This window comes from Aedes aegypti, chromosome 2 (assembly GCF_002204515.2).
Source record: "Aedes aegypti strain LVP_AGWG chromosome 2, AaegL5.0 Primary Assembly, whole genome shotgun sequence".
NCBI classification, from domain to species: Eukaryota; Metazoa; Arthropoda; class Insecta; order Diptera; family Culicidae; genus Aedes; species Aedes aegypti.
The window spans coordinates 398,134,600-398,155,570 of record NC_035108.1 but is presented as its reverse complement, the minus strand read 5'-3'; the positions used below and the strand labels follow the sequence as shown (position 1 = coordinate 398,155,570).

General features: G+C 38.0%; 1 protein-coding gene across 1 annotated transcript in view; it reads right to left on the bottom strand.

Annotated features, from left to right (window-relative positions):
• The window catches only part of LOC5568626 (transmembrane and TPR repeat-containing protein CG4341), a 157,498-nt gene that overhangs the window by 67,602 nt on the left and 68,925 nt on the right, over positions 1-20,971 (bottom strand). Inside the window, exon 3 of the mRNA XM_021839645.1 lies at positions 9,861-10,105. Within this exon, the coding sequence (XP_021695337.1) occupies positions 9,861-10,105 (245 nt within the window). The remainder of the gene's footprint in view (positions 1-9,860; positions 10,106-20,971) is intronic.

Here is a 20,971-nt window from a genome sequence, read left to right as displayed (position 1 = left end):
GCGAAACAAATATTTTATGCTCACTAGCGCCGTCTAGTGGCAAAATCCCGAATTTCTTGGCTATAATAATAATAGCCCTTAAGCTACTGAACAATTTTGCCGAAGACGTCATCTTTCAAAGTGGTCAGACTTCTGGGATATTCGCAACACCAAGGGTGTTGTACAAAGTACAACGCACGACTACTCGCGTTACAAAAATTCGCGCGACGACCGAAAGGTTAAAGCATCAATCGAAAAAAATATTTGGTAATCGTGATAGTTATCATCTGGTACCAAATATTTTTTGAAAAAGAGTTCCCAATGTTGAAAAATGATTCGTTTGATGCATTTCCCCATACAAATATTTTTCGCGTTACCTTTTAGAGATTTTTCTTGCATAGACACTAGCGCATGTGCGTACTCATGCTGTGTGTACTAGAGCAGCAAGCTCAATTTTGCGCACGGGGTCATCTACGCCTTAATACCTTCAGGGCCGATGAAGATCCACTTAGCGTCCACGCACGGACTTCAATTTTTTACCTGGTTTTCTTACCAAAACGAGCACTTTACAATGAAGAACTAATAACATTTCGCATTGACATTAACATTAACAATGACGAGCTTATAACATTTCGCATTTTTTAAAAAATTAGGGCAGCCTAAGGAACAATTTACCGCAACTATTGGCACAAGTGAGAAAAGTTTAAGTAGTTTTGGTGCTGTTTTATCAATTTTGAAGCAATTTGAACAATGTTTTCAGCTATTTCGTGCATCAATGAGCCAATACATCGATCGGCGGTGTCGGATCTGCAGTTAATTCAATTCATTAAATCTACCACAGCTATAGGAACATTAACAACTAATAGATCACTTTCTCTACCCAAATGCCATCAGCTATTGTTTAAGGTTTTAGGACTTAACACATTTTTTCTCTTCATGGTTCTCACATTCTCACTCTTCATCGTTGGTTCAAAAACCACTCCAGGAATACCTCAATAATTCTTCTAGGAATATCTTTACAAATAACTCTACAAATCACTTCATATCCATTCTATATCAGATTTCATGAGTGACAGATACAAAAATAAGTTTTAGAAGAACTTCTGAAAAAACTTGGTAGACAATTTTAGCTTAAATTGAATTTAAGATATTTATTTAATTTGGAAAATTGAAAAATTTTTCATAGAATTTCTGAACTTTTTAAACGAAATTCCTTACGAACAGCTGATATTGTAGAACTTTCTACAAAACAAGATTATTAGATTACTACAAGATTCTTTAAAGTGTTGCATTTGGGAGTATGCAAAGAAATTTCCTCAACAAAGCGTCATGCAAAAAATGGAGAAACAATAGAAACAGCAGATGGACAGCAAATTATAAGTGATTACAAATCTTTTCTCTAGAAGTGAATTATTACAATATGATGAAAAGCTCTCCAATAAAACAAACATTTTTATCGAGAAGTTCTATCAAGCCCTTCTTTGAAAATTATCCTTGTAATCTAGCAAAATTCTTTTCTAAACTTTCGGATTTCCCCGGATTCTATATGAAATTATTTATGAAGAAATATCATAACGAAGATCCTTATAAACTTCTATATAAATATCTTAATAAATCCCTTCCCCTACCCAAATATTTTGCTGAATTCATTTCTACAAATATCTTTCTCGCTATTCCGATCTCATAAAAAAAATTCTTGTTTTTCCACAAAATATTTGCTGAAGATTCGAAGGCAGACGACATTTTTCGTAGATAATTCTTGTATAATCTGGAGATTTAAGGCAGACTTTCCAGAAAACAAAAATCATTGAAGAATATCTGACTTCATTTGTGATATATGTTGGGAATGTTTCTGAAAGACTTGAATTTGTAATATTTTTGTTCATGAAAACTATTTTCAGGGATTGACAGTGAAATATCTAGTAAAGCTTTCAGAAAAATATCTCTGTAAAAGATTTTTTTGGAGGAATTGTAGCTAAGCTTAGCTTAGCCTGACTACACATATCAATGGTTGCTATTCCGTGATTGGCCGTTAATGTATTCAATTGATATGAACAAATTTCATGTAGAAGAAAAAAATGTCGAAACTTGAAGTAACGAACCGTTCAAAGTTTGTTGAACAAATAGCTAAACGCAATATTCCTATAGCTATCAGGACGAAAGCATGTGTTATCATATTTCACTCTTAAGAAAAAAAAGCGCGATTGGCTGGACATAACACTCTTATGAGGACACTTACAGTGGCGAAACCGTTCAAAGTTTGTTGAAAAAGGTGAACGTTTTGCGAGTCTACACTTATAGTGTGGAACCATTCAAAGTCCTTTCTTAATTACAAAAATAAAGTTAAAAGGTGTTTTGAAAAAAAAAAGTATGCAAAACATAGATAATTTATGATTAAGAGTTGGGGCCTTCCTTAGCCGAGGGGTTAGAGTCCGCGGCTACAAAGCAAAGCCATGCTGAAGGTGTCTGGGTTCAATTCCCGGTCGGTCCAGGATCTTCTCGTAATGGAAATTTCTTTGACTTCCCTGGACATAGAGTATCATCGTACCTGCCACATGATATACGAATGCGAAAATGGCAACTTAGGCAAAGAAAGCTCTCAGTTAATAACTGTGGAAGTGCTCATAAGAACACTAAGCTGAGTAGCCGGCTCTGTTCCAGTGGGGACGTTAATGCCAAGAAGAAGAAGAGTTCATGCCGACACTTTCAGCGACGAACCGTTCACAGTTTATCGAAAAGCTGTATTTAGGTCCCATCGTTGTATAAGATTTTTTTTGGAGAAATTGTGAAGGAAAACTTCTAACTTTTGAAAAGTTTAGTCAAATTTGTTTTGTTGATCATATGAACAAATGTGACAATATTATTAGACTAGTTTCCAAGAGATTTATAATACAAGTTCTAAATTCACGCTTCGATATATGATTATACCAAATTTTCCAAGGAAAAACGAAGGGTGCCTTCAAAAACTTTGCTACAAATCTCTTGGGTGTGTTCTACTTGGAAAAATATTGTTTTTCATTAAAGAAATAAGTTAATTCAATAAAATAATTTTGAAACATTGAAGCAAAACCAAGGTAATGTATTATTGTTGTAATTTTAAACTGTGATCAATTTTGTTCAACTATTTCACTCCAAATTTTTGCTATCCATCTGAAAAAATCCCTTATTAATTTGTATGGATGGATTCCTTCAATAAATTGATAAAATGGAAATCATCATCTCCGGACACCTCGAGCAGGGCATCCTTTAAAAATATGGGAAATCATAATGCAGTGAATATGCTGCTTTATGCCAAAATATTTATAACAGCATTGTTTGCATTATTCAGAAAATATACGAATACAAATTTTGGTAACATAATTTTCATGAGATTGACGCTTTTTCGTACCACGATAGCCTTTGCAACGAAGATGTCAAGAAATCACGCTCTTCACGCACAACAACGAACTGGTTTCAGTGGTAACCATTCAAGAGACAGCCGGGCGTTTAATTTTTCATTTGTTACGCGATTCAACAAGTCAAAACTGCCATCAGCGCGGCTGTGTACGACAAGCGAAGTTTGCTTACTATTGTTGTACATAGTAAAATAACCTTATTACTGTTTGTTGTCAATAAAAAGAGTCATGTTAGTTGTTTCAGAAGATTTTTCTTCACGTAAGAATTATGTGAAACTTTTTTTCTAATTCTGTACGGGCCCGGTTAATCCTGGGGAGGACCTGCCCTAATGTTTTATTGGAATTTTTGGTTCTAATCGGTTCTCTCTGTCGGTCCATTTCTCAACTGTTGGTTTGCAGCGTTGCAAGAATGTGACTGATTTTTGAATTCCTGGATGAAATGATGAGTAGATTCTCCTCTTTTGATGGCGGACAAGCAACTGGCAGAACCCTACAATATAACGGTAGATATTCTAGAAGCAGCCTCGAAAAAAGTCCTGCACCTACAGCTGGCAAAATGCTACATTGAGGAGGCAGACTTCTTATGTCTAAAATATTTGGTAGTATTACTCTAACACCAAACTCGTCAGAGGTTTTCAAGCCGTCTGTGAAGATTTTTGTGTGTGTAGCGTACTAGGCGTCCATGCGGTTCAATTTTAACATCCTAGCCATTTTCAGGATTTTATCCTTTCTTGAACTCTCTTCTGATAGACCAGTCGACTCGAATTCGATGAAAATTTCATGGACGTAGGTTGAATGGGAGTTCACCTGCCTCTGTGGCCAGACTAATGGTTGGTGAGGTTCGAAGAGCACCCAGAGATTCTTAATTGTTCGTTGTAAATTGGTCGTAACTGCGCAGTGATCCCGTCTCCAAAAAATTCTTCTCCATAAATAAGCTTTAATATGCACGCTGCATGGGAGATTTTCCAAAGTGTTGGTCTGCTAGCCTCAGGCGATAAAGCTCTTATAAAGTTAACGTTATTACGCAGTGCTTGTTTAGTTCTGGCGGTATGCGTGGAAAATTGTGCTCTGCGATTCTTCCATACTCCAAAGAAACTGGTGGCATTAACCTTCGGAATAGCTTCACCATCTACAACTTTTGCTGGCACTGTGACTTGCTCTCTAACACTCATGTAAGAGGCAAGATTTGGTAGCCGAGAATGAAAAATTCACTTACCTGGCACATAATCGCGCTAACTGCATTTGTCAAGTGGTGACGTACTGTTGAAATTGGTTTGGAAGATGTAATCAAAACTATATCATCAACATAAACTAAAATTCGAACATTCTAAGGTTGCTAGCAAAAACAGCGTTTCAGCTAGAAGCGAACCTTGAGGAACTGCCAAGTCTGGTCGTAGGCCTTCCTGATATCTAACAAAGCGAATTCCAGGTATTTATTCGATTTCTTGGCATTTTCAAGGATTTCTTTTAGATAGGAAAAAAATATGATGATGTTCTTCGACCAGATCGAAAAGCATGTTGGTTTGGATGAAGAATATTGTGCTCTTCCAGGAAGGTGATCTGATTATCTATCATACGCTCATAGGTTTTTCCTATGTAACTTAGGAGGGTGATAGGTCGATAATTGTAAAGGTATTTTGGGCGGCACTTGGTTTTGAAACAGGAACTTCTATCCCTTCTTTCCATTATTGTGGAAACTTTTCCTCAGCCCAAATTCGGTTTAAACATTTCAGCATAACATATTTACTGGAAATTGGTAATGAACGTGTCATCGGATATCCGATGTTATCTTTACCCGTGGAATATCCTTTAGCTCGTAAGATTTTGTTTGATAAGAACTTTTTGTCTACCTCTGAATTCGATTCAGTGGAAGATATCAGTATGGTTTCTCCGTTACTTGCCCTAGCTGAGTTAGCGGGAGTTGTAGAGCATTGTTAGAACTAGTTGGCAATATGTTCAGCAATTACGGGAGGGTCTTGTACGAACGCTCCATCAATAACGAGCTGTTTAGCCCCATTTATTCTTTTATCACTGAGCCTGTTATAATTGTTCCACAGAACATCGGATGGGGTACGTGGATTGAAACTACTGCAGAAGTTAGTCCAGGATTCTTGTTTTGCTAGGACTATTGATTTTCTAGCGCGTCGATGGGAATGTCTTAATTCGGCTGTAGTACGTCGAGTAAGCTGCTTTCTAACATAGATCAATTTGCATTTTTGCACAACAATCTTCTATGATGTTGTTCTGTGGGGAGCCTAAATACTCGAATTGGAAAATGGTCACTTCCGTGCGTTTATTTGGCAATTGTTCAGGAGCGTCTACTTGCGATGCTATTCGAAATAATTGTTAAGTCGAAACTGGATATACTTCCATGAGAGGAACTAATGAAGGTGGGTTTACCATCGCTGAGAGAAACTATGTTGTTATCAACGATCCAATTTAAGAGTTTTAGTCCTCTACTCGACGATTTGACACTGTCCCAGGCTCCATGGGCAGCATTGAAGTCTCCGCCGATGATATAGGATGGTTCCATGTTGCCTTTGATGCTGTTAAGTGTTTCTAACATGTGGGAATCTCGGCTGTTTGGTGGGACGTGGATGTTGTATGGATTTAACAGCCGGGCTACGCATACATGAACCGGACAATTTACTTTAAGAGAGTTGAGAGGAACCTCGGAATGTGTTCCAAGACCAGCTGCACTAGCGCCTTTGGAGTTATGTCTATTGACGGAATTCCAACAGTATTGTTTCCGAAGGGCTTTAGTTACGTTTCTAGTCATCATTGAAATCATGAAATTGAATATCCAATTCAGTATACGAACCCTAGATCTAGTTTGAAGGTTGACGTTCCAGTTAAGAAAAATTCATTCACATTAGATTCCTATTTCATGTTTTCCCAATGAAATCCTCGAAAGATTCTTCTAAGTGCAGTTCCAGGAATCTACTCAAAGTTTTTTGAGGATTTATTTGGATATCTTTCAATCACTATAGAAATTCTTCGACAGGAGTTTGAATACCTTAAATCATTCATTTGAAAATGTATGACATTTTTTTAAGAAAAAAAAAGCTATAGTATCAACATGGATTTCAAAAATGCATTATTTATTATTATATTCCAGATAAGCTTCCTACAAACAACTCAAAACGCTAAATTTTGTTTCAAAAACATAATTTCCTCGTTTATCAATGTCATGCATTTTATTTTCCAAACTAGTTTACGAATCCCTGATCTTCGTCCCAGTTAAGAGAAAGTCATTTGAAAATTGAGGTTCCAGATGAGATAAAGTCATTCACATTGTATTCCTTTTCCAAGTTTTCCCAATGAGTCTCGTCATGAATTTTCCAGAAAATCCCATGAAATTCCTGGAGAGATTCTACTCAGCGCAGTTCCAGGATATCTTCCCAAAGTATTGTAAGGATTTACTTGGACATCTTTTAAGAATTCAGTATAAGATTTGCTAATCTGTTATGTTAGGATTATCTTATGTAATTGAGTTCCTAATATAATGTTATAAAAATACATTTCGTTAAACTGAATACTATCATTATGTGGATAATTAAATAAAGGCCTACAACCCATTTGAGGATGTAAAAATTTTAAACTTTTGATGACTGTGAAAATTTTTGACCTTTGAAAAGCTTCATATAGGAAAAGATGTTAACATTTTATTATTTTCCCATTAAAATTTGAATTTTTCATGTCTTCCTCTTGGCATTAACGTCCCCAGCTGGCTACTCAGCTTAGTGTTCTTATGAGCACTTCCACAGTTATTTACTGAGAGCTTTCTTTGCCTAAGACACCTTTAGCATGACTTTGCTATATTTCAAAATTTCTTTATGTTTGTTTGTAAAATAATGCGAAATTAAAAAATGGGTGTTCCGTATTTCGATCCCTTCCCAACTTTATAGGGGCAGTTCACTGTAGATACCGTTGCATTTTTCTCTTAATGGTACAACTTTATTCTCAGGTTAAAATGCTGCATTATTTGCCTTGTAAACTTTTCCAGTTTTCTTTTTCTTCTCTCTGGCCTCATGACACATATGCTCATGTCCTGATTCATGTCCATAGAGAACCATCGGTTTTGAAAGCGTTTTATAGAGGTGGACTTCCACTGATGATTTATCTTTTATTTTACGACTCAAATAGCCGTAGCTGTACACTTGAAGCTATTCAGCAAGACTATGCTGTGGCAGTCTTGGACCCAGTATTCCAGTCAACCGCGAAGCTTACAAATTTATTGGATCTTGTGAAATCTGTACCCTGGTTGCAAATCTCTATTTTTCTGTGGTGCCTAGTGCACTTAATTGCGCCATTCATCGAAAACTCGAGCAAGAATATCCCTCATTCATGTTTATAATTCTGCAATAACCTTTTAAGTAGATGAAAAAGCCGAATTTAGTACTATACCATTTAATTCCACTAGAGTTTGTATCCTTTGACAGATACGCGTATTTCGACCTCAACTGTAAGGCCGTCTTCAGTATCGTGTACTAGACTCGACTGACACGACACTGAAGACGGCCTTACAGTTGAGGTCGAAATACGCGTATCTGTCAAAGGATACAAACTTTAGTGGAATTAAATGGTATAGTACTGAATTCGGTTTTTCCATCTACTTATAGGTATTCTACTAAACAGCTCGAAGATTTATTATAATAACCTTTTAACAAAATTGTCGATATCAACAACTAGTAATACAAGGCACGCTACCGCCAACCATCCGAAACGATATTACACCGAGAACACATTTACCCACGCTCTTTCCACCGCCGTCGTAAATGCCAATTTGATTACCGTAAAAATTAGCAACCAACAACCCCGGGCTCGAGAGCCCAGTTTGTCGTTTATGCAGGGTAGAAAAGAAAGGCCCGACAACCAGTGAACGAAATAAAATATAAGCAAACGACGAAAAGAAATTGTCCTTTCGATAGTAAAACTAAACAACATGATAGAGAAAATGCCACGTTCGCCGTTAACACCGGTCCAATAAAATATCCTATTTATAGGTTCCGACGTCGTCGTCGTCGCCATCGCCGTGTTCGATGCAAGGCGAAGGGGTTTGCAATAAAAAGCGATGCCACCGTCCTGTCGCACAGAGGGAGAGTTTTGAAAAATGTTGCCAAAAGCTTAATTTCCAAGCATAGTTTTAAGTTGAAAACCGAAGCCATACTTTCATCTACAAGATCACAAAATTTAGAACACTTTAGATAATATAAAAAGACCTTAATATTTACATCAAAACAATTGTTACCATTGACAAGACGTAAATCCTTTTTTTTTCAAATTTTTCATGTATTCTATGAAATAGTTCCAAAACTCAAAAATGATTGGAAAACTTGGACTTCAAGTCAATTTTTCAACGTTGAATCTAAAAATGAAATAATCTTAATACTCCTGGAAACCAAATTTTGTTAAAATTTGGCTCTATGGAAACCATAAATTGATGACGTAGAAAAGGGTCTTCAATGCTAAATCAGGATCCAAACTGCTTTTTGCCATGATTTTCAAAATCTAGACCACTGTATTTCCGGCAAAGGACTCACGTCACGTTGTTTCTCGGTGAGCGCATGCGATGGTCGTCGGTCAGCCAGCGTGTGTTCTGCCGTCGCCTCGAGAGAAAGTGTTAAGTAGCATAACCAAGTTATCGGGCAATGGGGGAAGGAAATGCTTTCGATGAGGGGCGGAAATCGGAGACCGGAAAGTTAACGAGCTAGCTGAAAGAGATGATGAAAGCCAATCTGAAGCAAAGCTCTAGCTTGCTGGTACGGGTTGTGCGATATTCACGGAGTGTCTACTGTGAATAGTAGAAACAACTCCTTTCCCTTTTGCAGGTGTTTTGAACTCCTGAACATCAATTATTCTTAGAAGGAATTTAAAAAGAATTACGGTTTTCATATAATTATTGCCTATTATTGCTCTTTTGATAACTATCGAGCAGTGTTGCCATCCAAAGCAAGAATTGAGAATTATAAATTACTATTCTGCAAAGCTCTTGAATTATACTTTAACTTTGCATAATATCCACGATTTAAACATAACTCAACAAAAAATAAGTCTGATTACAATCAATCTCATTCATAATAATTGTCCTAAAAGCAGCTAAAGACATTTCTGAATTTAACATAATATCGCACAGCCCTATACTCACTGGTTGAACGTTGGCGCGCTTCTCAGCTTGTTTCGAGATTGGTTTGGTAAATATCGACTTCAGGCTGGCAAGGCGTATAAAATGGCACCGGTAATAACACGATAAACAGCCGTGCGCTCGATAGACGAACAAATATCAAAACCTGTTAAGTGAAGTCAAGTTTCCGACTTGAGCAGACCATAGCTAACAGTTTTATGAGCTCATTGTTGATAAGCGAATTTCCTTTTCCGGAGATACCTACTTTTTTCCACCATCATTCGAATTCCGCACCGTTTGCATTCTCTCGCATTTAAGCCCCCCCTCTTCCACCCGAACAATGGAATTTAGTTATGACGCACCTGCGGCGGGTAGCGATCGGGCAGGATGTGCAACGCCTCCCGGTAGACAGCCAGGGCTCGCTGCAGCTTGCCCTGGTCGGCGTACAGGTTACCGAGCTGCAGTAGGGCACTTATCCGGGCGTTGTCATGGGCTGCCCGATCGCGCAAACCGACTCCGTCCAGCTTGGAGCCCTCCCGAAGAACGCTCGCCGCTTCCTGGCAACGGCCGAGTGCTATCAACGATGTTCCCAAGTTGAGGTAGGCCACTGGAAAGAAAAAAAACATGGGAAGAAAGAAAGAATTAGGGCAGGCTCATGGGCGTATTTGGAATATGATACTGTACGTTAAAAGTATCGCTTTTAGTATTACAGTAATTAATTAACCAATTTGAAACCTCACATTAGATACAAATTATTGCGTACATCGTATGTATCGACTGAACGAAGCATGTGGTGGAATTGCTATAGGGTAAGTGATCCCTTAGTTGTGGGTGTTCCTATAGTTGCGGTAGTGCCGTTTTCACTGATTTTAATACACAGAACCGGCACTGCCAATCGACGTGTTGGCTTGTTGATACACGGAATAGTTGAAAAGAGCATTCAAATTGCTTTAAAACTGATGAAATATCACGTAAATTGCTAAAACTTTCCTTGCTTGTACCAATAGTTGCGGTAAAGTGTTCCTATAGTGGAGGAGCCCATAAGAAAACAACGGATGCCGCAACTATAGGAACACAAGTTTAAAAAATACCGCAACTAAAGGAACCAAAAGTGCCAAAAGTGGAGGTATTGTTTATCACTGACATGCCGTGGAATACTGCGATGAAATCATTTTTCTCATTAGTTCAATTGTCGTTACTTCCCGTTACAACATTAACATGTACATTAACCCCTCTACCGGCAGCTTCATTTTTTACAGCAAAACTCAAATTCAAATCGTTAAAACTTTTTTGTTTTTCAATATTTTTGCATCATTTTTTCACAAGCTCTCATAAAACTCTTCAAGTTAAAGGACCTGTGTCGATATTGATCATTGGTCATCTGGTTTTGAAGATATTCCAAATTTCCTTGGGGGACCGACCCGTAACTAGAACCTCCCATTAATTTCTCAGGCTACAAAATTTTAATTGTATTCGGATATTCACTCTTCGGAACAATACATAAATTAGAGTATGTTGTGAAAAAAAATGAAGCAATTTGATGCAGCCGTCTTTAAGTAATGACCATTTAGGTTTCTGGAACATCGCTGGTCAAATAAAGATCTTAAAAACTTCAAAAAACATCATATCGTAATTTTCAGATTTCTCCAAGAATACTGAACCGATTTGTATGATTTTTTCAGAGAAGCTCCTTATTACCTGGCATTATATAGCCCACATTTTATTTTTTTGATAAATTGATCAAAAGGCCGTCAAAGGCATTTTATATGGAAAATGTCGGTCCCCCAAGGAATATCGGAATATCTTTAAAACCAGATCACCAATAATTAATATTGACATATATCCTTAAACTAGAAGAGTTGTTTGAAAACTTGTGAAAAAATGGTGCAAAAATATTGAAAAACAAAAAAGTTATAGCGATTTGAATATTTATTTTGCGGTAAAAAATGAAGCTGCCGGTAGAGGGGTTAATTGCGCTTCTTGAATTTGGACGGTTAAATGAAGTTCAATCGTGCTTAGTACCTCCACTATTAGTACATGTACCCTAATTACTCATAAAATTCGCAAAAACTGTTTTTCGTCATTTGAAACCAGATATTTTGAAACTTTGGGTGTTTATGTTTAAACAAAGCATGGGAAATGTACTTTCATAGCTGCCTTGTAACCTTTCCAATGCACTGGACAGCAAGTTGCAGGTTGACCCATAATAAATCAAAAAAAATCTTACCATTGGTGACTTCAATGAAAACATCTTCCATGGAATAATTGGCGAAGCAATTCAAGCTACAGAATTGTATTTAATGAATGCTCTGCAGGATATTTCTCAATTCAATACCCTGATAGTCCTACTTGTATTCCTCTTCTAAAAATCCTTCTACGATTAATTTGGTCTGAACCTGCTGAACTAGCAATCGCAATTTTACAAATCGAAAAATCCCTACAACAATTTTTCTAGGGGTTTTTCAGAGATTTTTCCAAGAAAAACTTTTGATTGTCATGAGACATTTCGGTTTTGATAGGGCTCCAGGAATACCTTCAGATATTCCTCCAAGAGTTCCTTCTGGGATTCGACAAGGGATTTCTCCAAAGATAAATGCAAAAAAAAATAAAGGGAATCCTTTAGAGATTTTTCAAGGAGTTCCTGCAGCAATGTATCGAGTGATTTTTTCTTAGATTCCTCCAAAAAAATCATTACTGGGATTCTGCCAGCATTTTTCTAAGCATTCCTCCAGGATTTGTTTCAGAAATTCTCCCAGGAATACTCCACAATTTCTGTGGAGATTTATCCAGGGATTTTTCAAGCAATATACTCTGGTATTCCTTCAGATATTCCTCTTGAAAATCTTCCAAAGAATTTTACAAGGATTCCTCCAGGAACATCACTACAAGGATTCTTGCTGACATATGTTTAAGTCTTTCTCCCTGAATTCCTTCAGGAGCTACAATAGAACAGTCTCTTCAAGGATTACTCATGATATATTTAAACGGATTTTTTCAGAATGACATCCTTCAAGGAAACATACAAATAGTACTCTCGAGATTCGTCCATGGATCGCTCCAGGGATTCTATTAGGTATTCCATCAGGAATTTCTCCAGGTGCTCTACAATTCACGAATTCCTGAAGAGATTGCTCAATCATTTCCTCCAAGAATTTTCCCAGAACCTCCCAGACCACTTGGGAAATTGCTACATCACTTACTCCAAGAAGTCTCCAGATAATCCTCCAAGGGTTCTACAGGAATTCATCCAGGGATTTAATCTGGGCCTCCAAAAAGTCCTCCAGAGATTCTCCAGTGATTTCCTTCAGGAATTTCATAAAAAATTATCCTAATAATTTATTCAGGGATTTCATTAGGGAAATCTCTAATAAAAAAAACTTCCTGTTAAATCTTCAAAGATTTTTTCGTAAATTCCTCCAAGCATTATATCAGGGATTTCTCCAGAAAAATCTCAATAGGTTTTCTTTTCTAGGATTTCTCTCAAATTGAGGCAAAACTTCTACAGAGACTTTTCCTGGGATACTTCCAAAGATTTCTTCATATTTTTATTCAGGGATTTCTCCAGAAAATTCCTTTCATGGTTTCCTCTAGAAATTGTTCCAGGGCTGAGCTGGTAGAGAATCAACTATTTATTTAAATGAAATGAAATGAAAAACCTTCATTATCAGAAAAAAAAATAATGCATAGCCGAAAAGTATGTTTGGTGGAGCAGGGATTTCTTCAAGAATTTCTCCAGGAATTACTCGGGAGTCCATAGACTCCAGCAGTAATTGCTCCAGGGGTTCTTCTAGGAATTCAATCAAAGACTCTTCTAGGGCTTACTCTAGATTTTTTCTAAAGGTTCCACCAGGGATTGCTCCAGGAATCCCTCCAGAAACTTGTCCAGGGATTTCTCATGAAACTTTTTCAGGAAAGGAATTCCTGAAAGAATCATTGGAGGACTACCTGGAAAAATCCTTAGAATAATTCATGTTGCAATTTTTATGGAGGTATCCCTGGGAGAACTCTTGAAGAAAAATCCTGAGAAATCCCTATAGGAATTCATCACCGGAATAATTCCTGATAGAACTTCTGAAGTGATCTCTGAAGGATATCTCTGGAATAATTCCTTGAAAAATTTCGGGAAGACTATCCGAAGAATGTTTGAAGAAATCACCGGAGAAATATCTGAAGAAATTGTAGTGAAATCTGGACAAAGCCTTGAAGACATATCTTCAAAAATCCATAGAGTTTTTCCTAGAGGAATCCTTGGAGGAGGGCTGAAAGAATTTTTAAAGGAATATCAGGACAAATCAAATTGAAAATTTTTTGGAGGAATCTCTAGAAGAGTCCTAGAAGTAATCTCTGGAATAATTCCTCTGTTCTTTGAGAAATCCTGAAAGAAATCTCTGGATAAATTCCAATAAATATTTTAATGGTCGAATCATCGGAGGAATTGTGACAGAAACTCCTGGCAAAATCGCTAGAAGAATCACTGCAGAAATAGTTTTTTCTCTCTCAATGTTTTTGGTGACCTCTGAAGCTTTTTCAAGCATTTTGTTGATTTTCAAAAAGGCTTAAAATGGTTATGTTTTTGAAAAAAGTTTTCCAGTTTATTTTTAAAGATCTTGCCATCTGATTTTCATAGCAGGATCGCAAGTACGTTGAAATTGTCCTCTTTTCACTTATCAATGTCGGATTAAGAGTTTATGATTGCTGTTTGTATAAGGAAATCGTCTTTGTTCATAACAGAAAATCATCGTCCATAATAGATTTCAATTTGCCAATTTTTGGAACAACTTTGCCGAAGACGCCATCTTTCTAAGTAGTCAGGCTCCTGGGATATTCGCATAACCAAGCGTGTTAGTTTTCGTAAAATTTTAGCATATTGTTTTCTATTGTAAGTGAATACTTACAATTAAAAGATCCTCAGCCTGTATCATCAGCATAGTCTAGGAACACCGTTGAGCCGTAAGTTATACAGATCGTTAACATAAATAAGTAATAACAGCGGTCCGTGGTTGCTTCCTTGGAGTACCCCAGTTTCAATATTAAGTTCACTACTTCGACATCCATTAACAATGGCAGCTTTTTTCCTATTCTGCAGGTAATTCCTTAGCAAGTTGTTAGCAAGACCCCGGACTCCATACGCCTCATGCTTTTTCAGAAGAAATCTGTGGTCGATCGTATCAAAAGCCTTCGATAAATCCAAGAACAGACAACCAGCAATGTTCTTATGACGATCAATATCATCAGAAAGCCCATCCACTAGTTGAAGCAGGGCTATTTGGGTTCAGGAGCCTTTACGAAAACCGTATTGTTTGTTATATAAGAATGATTTAGCGTTAGCGTTAGCGTTAGATTTAGAATCCAAAAACTCGAGAAGACGTTCGGTGAGCAGTTGTTCGAGTACCTTGTTTAGTAGCATCCGGTAACACGGATATGTGCCGATAATTACTAAGTAGTTTCTGATCTCCATCGAAAACAGACTAACGATTGGAAACTCGAATCACGGAACTGTAAGTCTCTCAATTTCTAGGGAAGTACCCGCACTCTTTCCGAATTATTGAGGGTTCGCAAGTTCGACATCATAGCGCTGCAGGAGGTTGGCTGGAAAAGATCGACGGTACATACATATAGGGATGGTTATACCATCTACCAGAGCTACAGCAACAAACATGAGCTGGACACAGCTTTCATCGTGATGAGCGAAATACAAAGGCGCGTGATGGGGTGGTGGCCAATCGACAACAGAATGTGCAAGTTGAGCATCAAAGACCGTTTCTTCAATATCAGCCTAATCAACGTGCACAGCCCTCACCTAGCAAGTGACGATGACGATAAGGACTCAAGCCATGATGTCAAAATCGTTATCGGAGATCTCCACGCTCAGGTTGGCCAGGAGGAGGAATTTAGACCGATTATATGGAAGTTCAGCGCTCACCAGCTCACAACGTAAACGGCCTTAGACTGACAGCCTCCCGTATCGGTATACCCTAACAGGCTGAATCGCAAATCGACCACGTTTTGATTGATGGAAGACACTTCTCGGACATTATCGACGTCAGAACCTATCGCGGCGCAAACATCGATTCGAACCACTACCTAGTGACGGTTGAAGTGCGTCAAAGACTTTCCGTTGTGAACAACATTCGGTACCGACGCCCGCCACGGTACAATCTGGAACGACTCAAACTACCCGAAGTCGCAACTGGTTACGCGCAAAGCCTTGAAGCAGCGTTGCCGGAAGAGGGAGAGCTCACCGAAGCCCCTCTTGAGGACTGCTGGAGTAGTCTCAAAGCAGCCATAAACAACGCAGCGGAAGGTGCCCTTGGGTTCGTGGAAGGAAATCGACGGAACGGTTGGTTCGACAAGGAGTGTCAGACGGTTTTGGACGAGAATAATGCTGCGCTGGAGATTATGCTGCAGCAAGGCACCCGTCAAAATGTGGATCGATACAAACAGAAGCGAAGACAGCAAACCCATCTATTCCGGGAAAAAGTGCCGCATGCAAGAGTTGGAGTGCGAAGGGATGGAGCAGCTGTATCGTTCTCAAGAAACGCGTAAGTTCTACTAGAAACTCATTGCATCCCGCAAAGGCTTTGTGCCACGAGCCGAAATTTACCGGAATAAGAATGAAGGTATCTTGACAGATGAACGTGAGAAGATTGAAAGATGAAAGCAGCACTACGATGAACACCTAAATGGCGCAGAGGAGGAAGACCAAGGCAGCAGGAGGAATGGCTTCATCAGTACGGCGAATGAGGGAGACGTACCAACTCGCACAATAGGTGAAGTTAAAGATGCTCTCAAACAGCTCAAGAACACCAAAGTAGCTGGAAAGGATGGTATTGGAGCGGAACTTATTAAAATGGGCCCGGATCCATTGGCCACTTGTCTGCACCGATTGATAGCCAGGATCTGGGATACAGAACAGCTACCGGAGGAGTGGAAGTATACCCAATGGGGTACTTTCAGCTTTACATGGACGCATGGTTTCGAATTCAGGATTGTCCATTTATAACAAATAACTAGTACCTTTTTAAAGTCAACGGAGGGTGGTTTCAAAAAAAAAAAATGAATGGCAATTGGCGAAATGGCAGCTATTTGAAAATGCCTTGTCGAAGGTCGGGTACGTTAAGTTTATAAACCAAGAGAACACAAACAGAGCAGCAGACATTAGATGAAACATAAATTATTCCGCTATAGCATCTTTGCTACCAATAAACATTGAATCATAGATAAAAAGGCCAACAAAAAAATGCCCAATTTGCCGCTATAAGTTTAGAGAATTCATCCAAGCGTAAGATTTAAAAAAAAGTTTACGATGTTGCAACATATTAAATCTGTTTAAAATAAGTTTACAGAATGCAGTGTTGCATTTGAACGCGTTCAGTTTGCGTTTCAGTTCAAATATTTGAACGAGGGATCAAGTAGGCTTGAACATTGATCAGTTCAAAAAATTGAACCCATGAGAGCTGAAAAATGAACGCGGAAAGAATATTGTTCCCAAGGCTCATAACGACAAATTTCCATGCGAAAGTCAAACAAAGTATGCTTGGAAATATCGATGGTATCTTCAATTTGGAATGATAGGAATTCAACATACCGTTTTGACTCATATTCCGAACACTTAAGGCCAACAGTGACTTCAAATGCATCTGATTGGCGTAAATTAGCTGATATTTGTATAAATTTTAATTTCTTCACAAAGTCTAACTGTTAGCTGTTGGGTGTACTAATAAAAATGTTGATTTAACTGGTTTTAGTATTGATTTTACATAAAAGTGTGAAACAACATTTTGATTCAAATGCCGAACACTGTGTTTATTCTGTCTCATATTCCGAACACCTTGATTCAAATTCCGAACAGCACGAATAAATCATATTCCAGCGAATTGTTTCGCAAATAAATTGTTCTGAGTTTGTTCTACTGGTCTCAAACTAGAGGATCATCACTACTCCCACGGTATAAATTATATTGGAGACGTTAAAGTTGAATTACAATTGACTGCCATTTTTTTGTTATTTGGTGACATATTTCAGCGAAACATTTCAACCAAATCCCCATACAAAAATCAAGTGTTCGGAATATGAGTCTGTTCGGAATTTGAGACAAAACGGTAGTTTGATGTATTTTTTCGTGTTTTAGGTTTTTGTGTGCATTTATAAGTGAACGGGGCGTTCTTGAACATTGACAAAATTTTGCACGAAAGTTCAATGTTTACTGCGTTCTCGTTCAAAAAAGGAATGCGTTCAGTTCACTTTTGGCTCGCGTTCAGTTCAAAATGCATCACTGACAGAATGTACCATCTATAAATCTACAAGATGTAACTGTCTTGTAAATTTTAGACAAAACTTAAGACCATACACGATAAAATTAATGTAAGGTGTACTGACAAGACTATGTAATGAAAAACATTATTACTAGTACATTTATAAACTCTCAGTTCCCCCTGAAGAAGACACCAACCACGTGCCGAAACGATGGGTAAGTAATAAACCTCGTTTTGTTCCTTGAAATACTGCGTAGCCGTCAAATTCGACATTATTGCAAAGCTTCAGACAATTTGAACGAAAAAACCCCATGCCAATGTGAATCATGGAAGTGATAAAGCAGCTCTGCACCATACACCTGTTATAAAGTTAATGTGAAGATGTATCGAAGCCAAGCTTCAAAATTTCAAAAAATCGATCATGTTTTCAGCTAGAATGGTTGTCTGGTTTTTTAGATTTGTGCTCTTGAAAATTTAAGGTGTGGCTTCTTTGCATCTTCACCTTTAGTACCAGATTCAATCGCTTAAAATAATAGTAGTTTTATCAATTCCAATTTCTGATTCATTTAAAGCTTTTCGTTTTTTTAGTTTCTATTGTTCTCGTTCAAGCTTAACACAAGCTATTGTTTACAAAATTTTTGTTGAATAACAATTTTCGAAACAAAAACTTCTATTAATTTGAGCGATTTCACCTAATGCTTAACTAACTTAACTATCGCGAATTGAAAATTTTTTAGAGGTTAAAATGAAGCTGCCGGTAGAGGGGTAATAAAAAATAATTTCATAAGACCCTACCGGTGAGCTCTACGCCACTGACCATTTTTGTTGGTGACAGTTCTGTTACGTAAATGATAAGAGCATTAAAAAAAAAACTGGCAGAAGCGCAAATTCCTTTCGGCTTTACGTGAACGGTGAACGATAAGCCTTTTAATCCAGAAGAGGTCGTGCATTTTTTTTTCGTCTTACCCTCAAACTACAGAGCAAAAGTCACCATCATAGCTGAAGTATTTTGCAAGAAGGCATTAGGAGCCCCATCATTTGACATGAGTGTTTGGGTGGGAGGAAGGTAATCTGGTGGCTGTCGTCGTTGTCATCGTTGGTCCGAGTGCTGCACCAGATCGCTGTCCTGCGAGCAAAGACGTAATCCAGCGCAGATAATTGGACTGCACTTTATGCCTCTCACGTTGTGCTGTAGCTAAAAGTTTCCTCTACCCACCAATTTCCAACGAAACGGTGTGGAGGACCGGGGCTAAAATGCATCAGCTAAGAAATATGTGCCAAAATGAAGATCAAGGGTGTTTATCCTGATAAAAGTAAATTTTTAGGAAATTATGTTTTTTTTTTCAAATTCAATGTCTGCGTGAATTGCAATCGAAATAATCGGAAAAGTTTCATCAGAACCGCGCTTTTGTATATGATTGTTTCATCACCCTTTATTATTTTTTTTAAACTCTCAAGGTGTGAACGATATAACGTTTCATCCATTTGCATAGTATTTTTAAGTTTTTCTACTTTTTGGCATTTAACGTCCTCACTGGGATAGAACCTGCTTCTCAGCTTAGTGTACTTATGCGCACTTCCACAGTTATTAACTGAGAGCTTTCTTTGCCCAAATTACCGTTTTCGCTTTCGTATATCGTGTGGCAGGTACGAAGATGCCTGGAGAAGTCAAGGAAATTTCCATTACGGAAAGATCCTGAACCGACCGGGAATCAAACCCAGACATCTTCAACATGACTTTGCTTTGTAGCCAAGGGCTCTAACCATTCGGCTAAAGAAGGCACCATTTTTAACTTAAAGAAATAGAGGTGAAGATAAATCATCAAGATGCGCTTTGCCCCTACAGTGCATATACCCCCATTCACCCCTAGAGCGGGTTCCATAAGCTCATCCAAGTCCGGCTCATCATCGGTTGGCCACGCGTAGAAAAAAAATGCAACTTAAGAGCAGTCGACCACAGCTCGTGTTGCGCTTCCTGATAGACGTTACTAAGGAATGGAGACATGAGGAGACTCATAAAGAAGCATAAAGTAAACTGAAAGGTTGTGGTGAGTGGCAATTTTAAAACTGATATCATCCCCAAAGCAAAGGGCTGGTGACCGAGGAAAGCTTTTAACGAGATTTTTACGACGACGGAGCTATGTGAAGCATAAACTTTGATGTGAAGTCAAATGAACGCTAGTTATTGAGGTCATTAGTTGAACATAATTGAAGAAATAATAAAATTAAACTATTACGCTATGATTATAAGATATGTTTTGAAGAGACTTCTGAGGGTAATCACTTAAGAAAGTATGAGCAGGCTAGCATCAGACACATTCAATTCTATCAGATGGAAAGTTTTGGTTTTCTTGAGAATAGTGAGTACAAAATGAAAGAGTGAGCTTGTAGCTCTAAGCCCCAAGCATCAAAATCCTTCTTCCTCAGTATTGATGTCATACGATGCTCTTTTGCGATCTATTTCATGAATCGATTAATTTCCAGATATGAATCAACACAACCATACACAATTTGCAGAGCTACTTGTATGCACACAACAACAATTTAATTGTTACTAGTGGTCCCGGCAAACTTCGTCTTGCCATCAAGTAGGCTGTTGAATAACGCTTATGATCGTCCTATACAAAATGACAGTTTCGTTCGCGCTCTTTTTTTCAACTTTCCCGGTGAATATCCTGGGATTTTTAAACACACAAACACGTCGGAACCCTTGACGAACAAAACTGAGAAAGAATCATTCAAATTCGTTGACCCGTTTGTAAGCCATTTCGTGACATACAAACACCATTCCATTTTTATTTATATATAGATATCACACCGTTTTGAACGTTATGAATTCTCTTTGGCAACGTTCCTTATCAGGTGGGAAAAATCAAATAAACATTTGATAGCTCTTTTAAAGAGATTCCACAAATATAGTCGGTAAGACATTGGATGCCTCTAGAAGATGTATAAGCGATTATTCCTGGAATCGCTCGGAAATTTCGTCTATAGCTCTTCAAGAAATTTATTCCTACACGCTCAAAAAAGCGTTCTGGAAAACGTGAACTGTCAAAAATACACCGTGAACTACCATCATTGGTCACAGATACATGATCTAGTTCACGGTGTATTTTTGCTTGTTGACGAGTTCACGTCTGCTGTTCACGGATACGAGAACGGATTTTTTCTGTGTAAGTTCTCTCAAGAGCTTTCAAAAGAATTCGTTCGATAAGCAA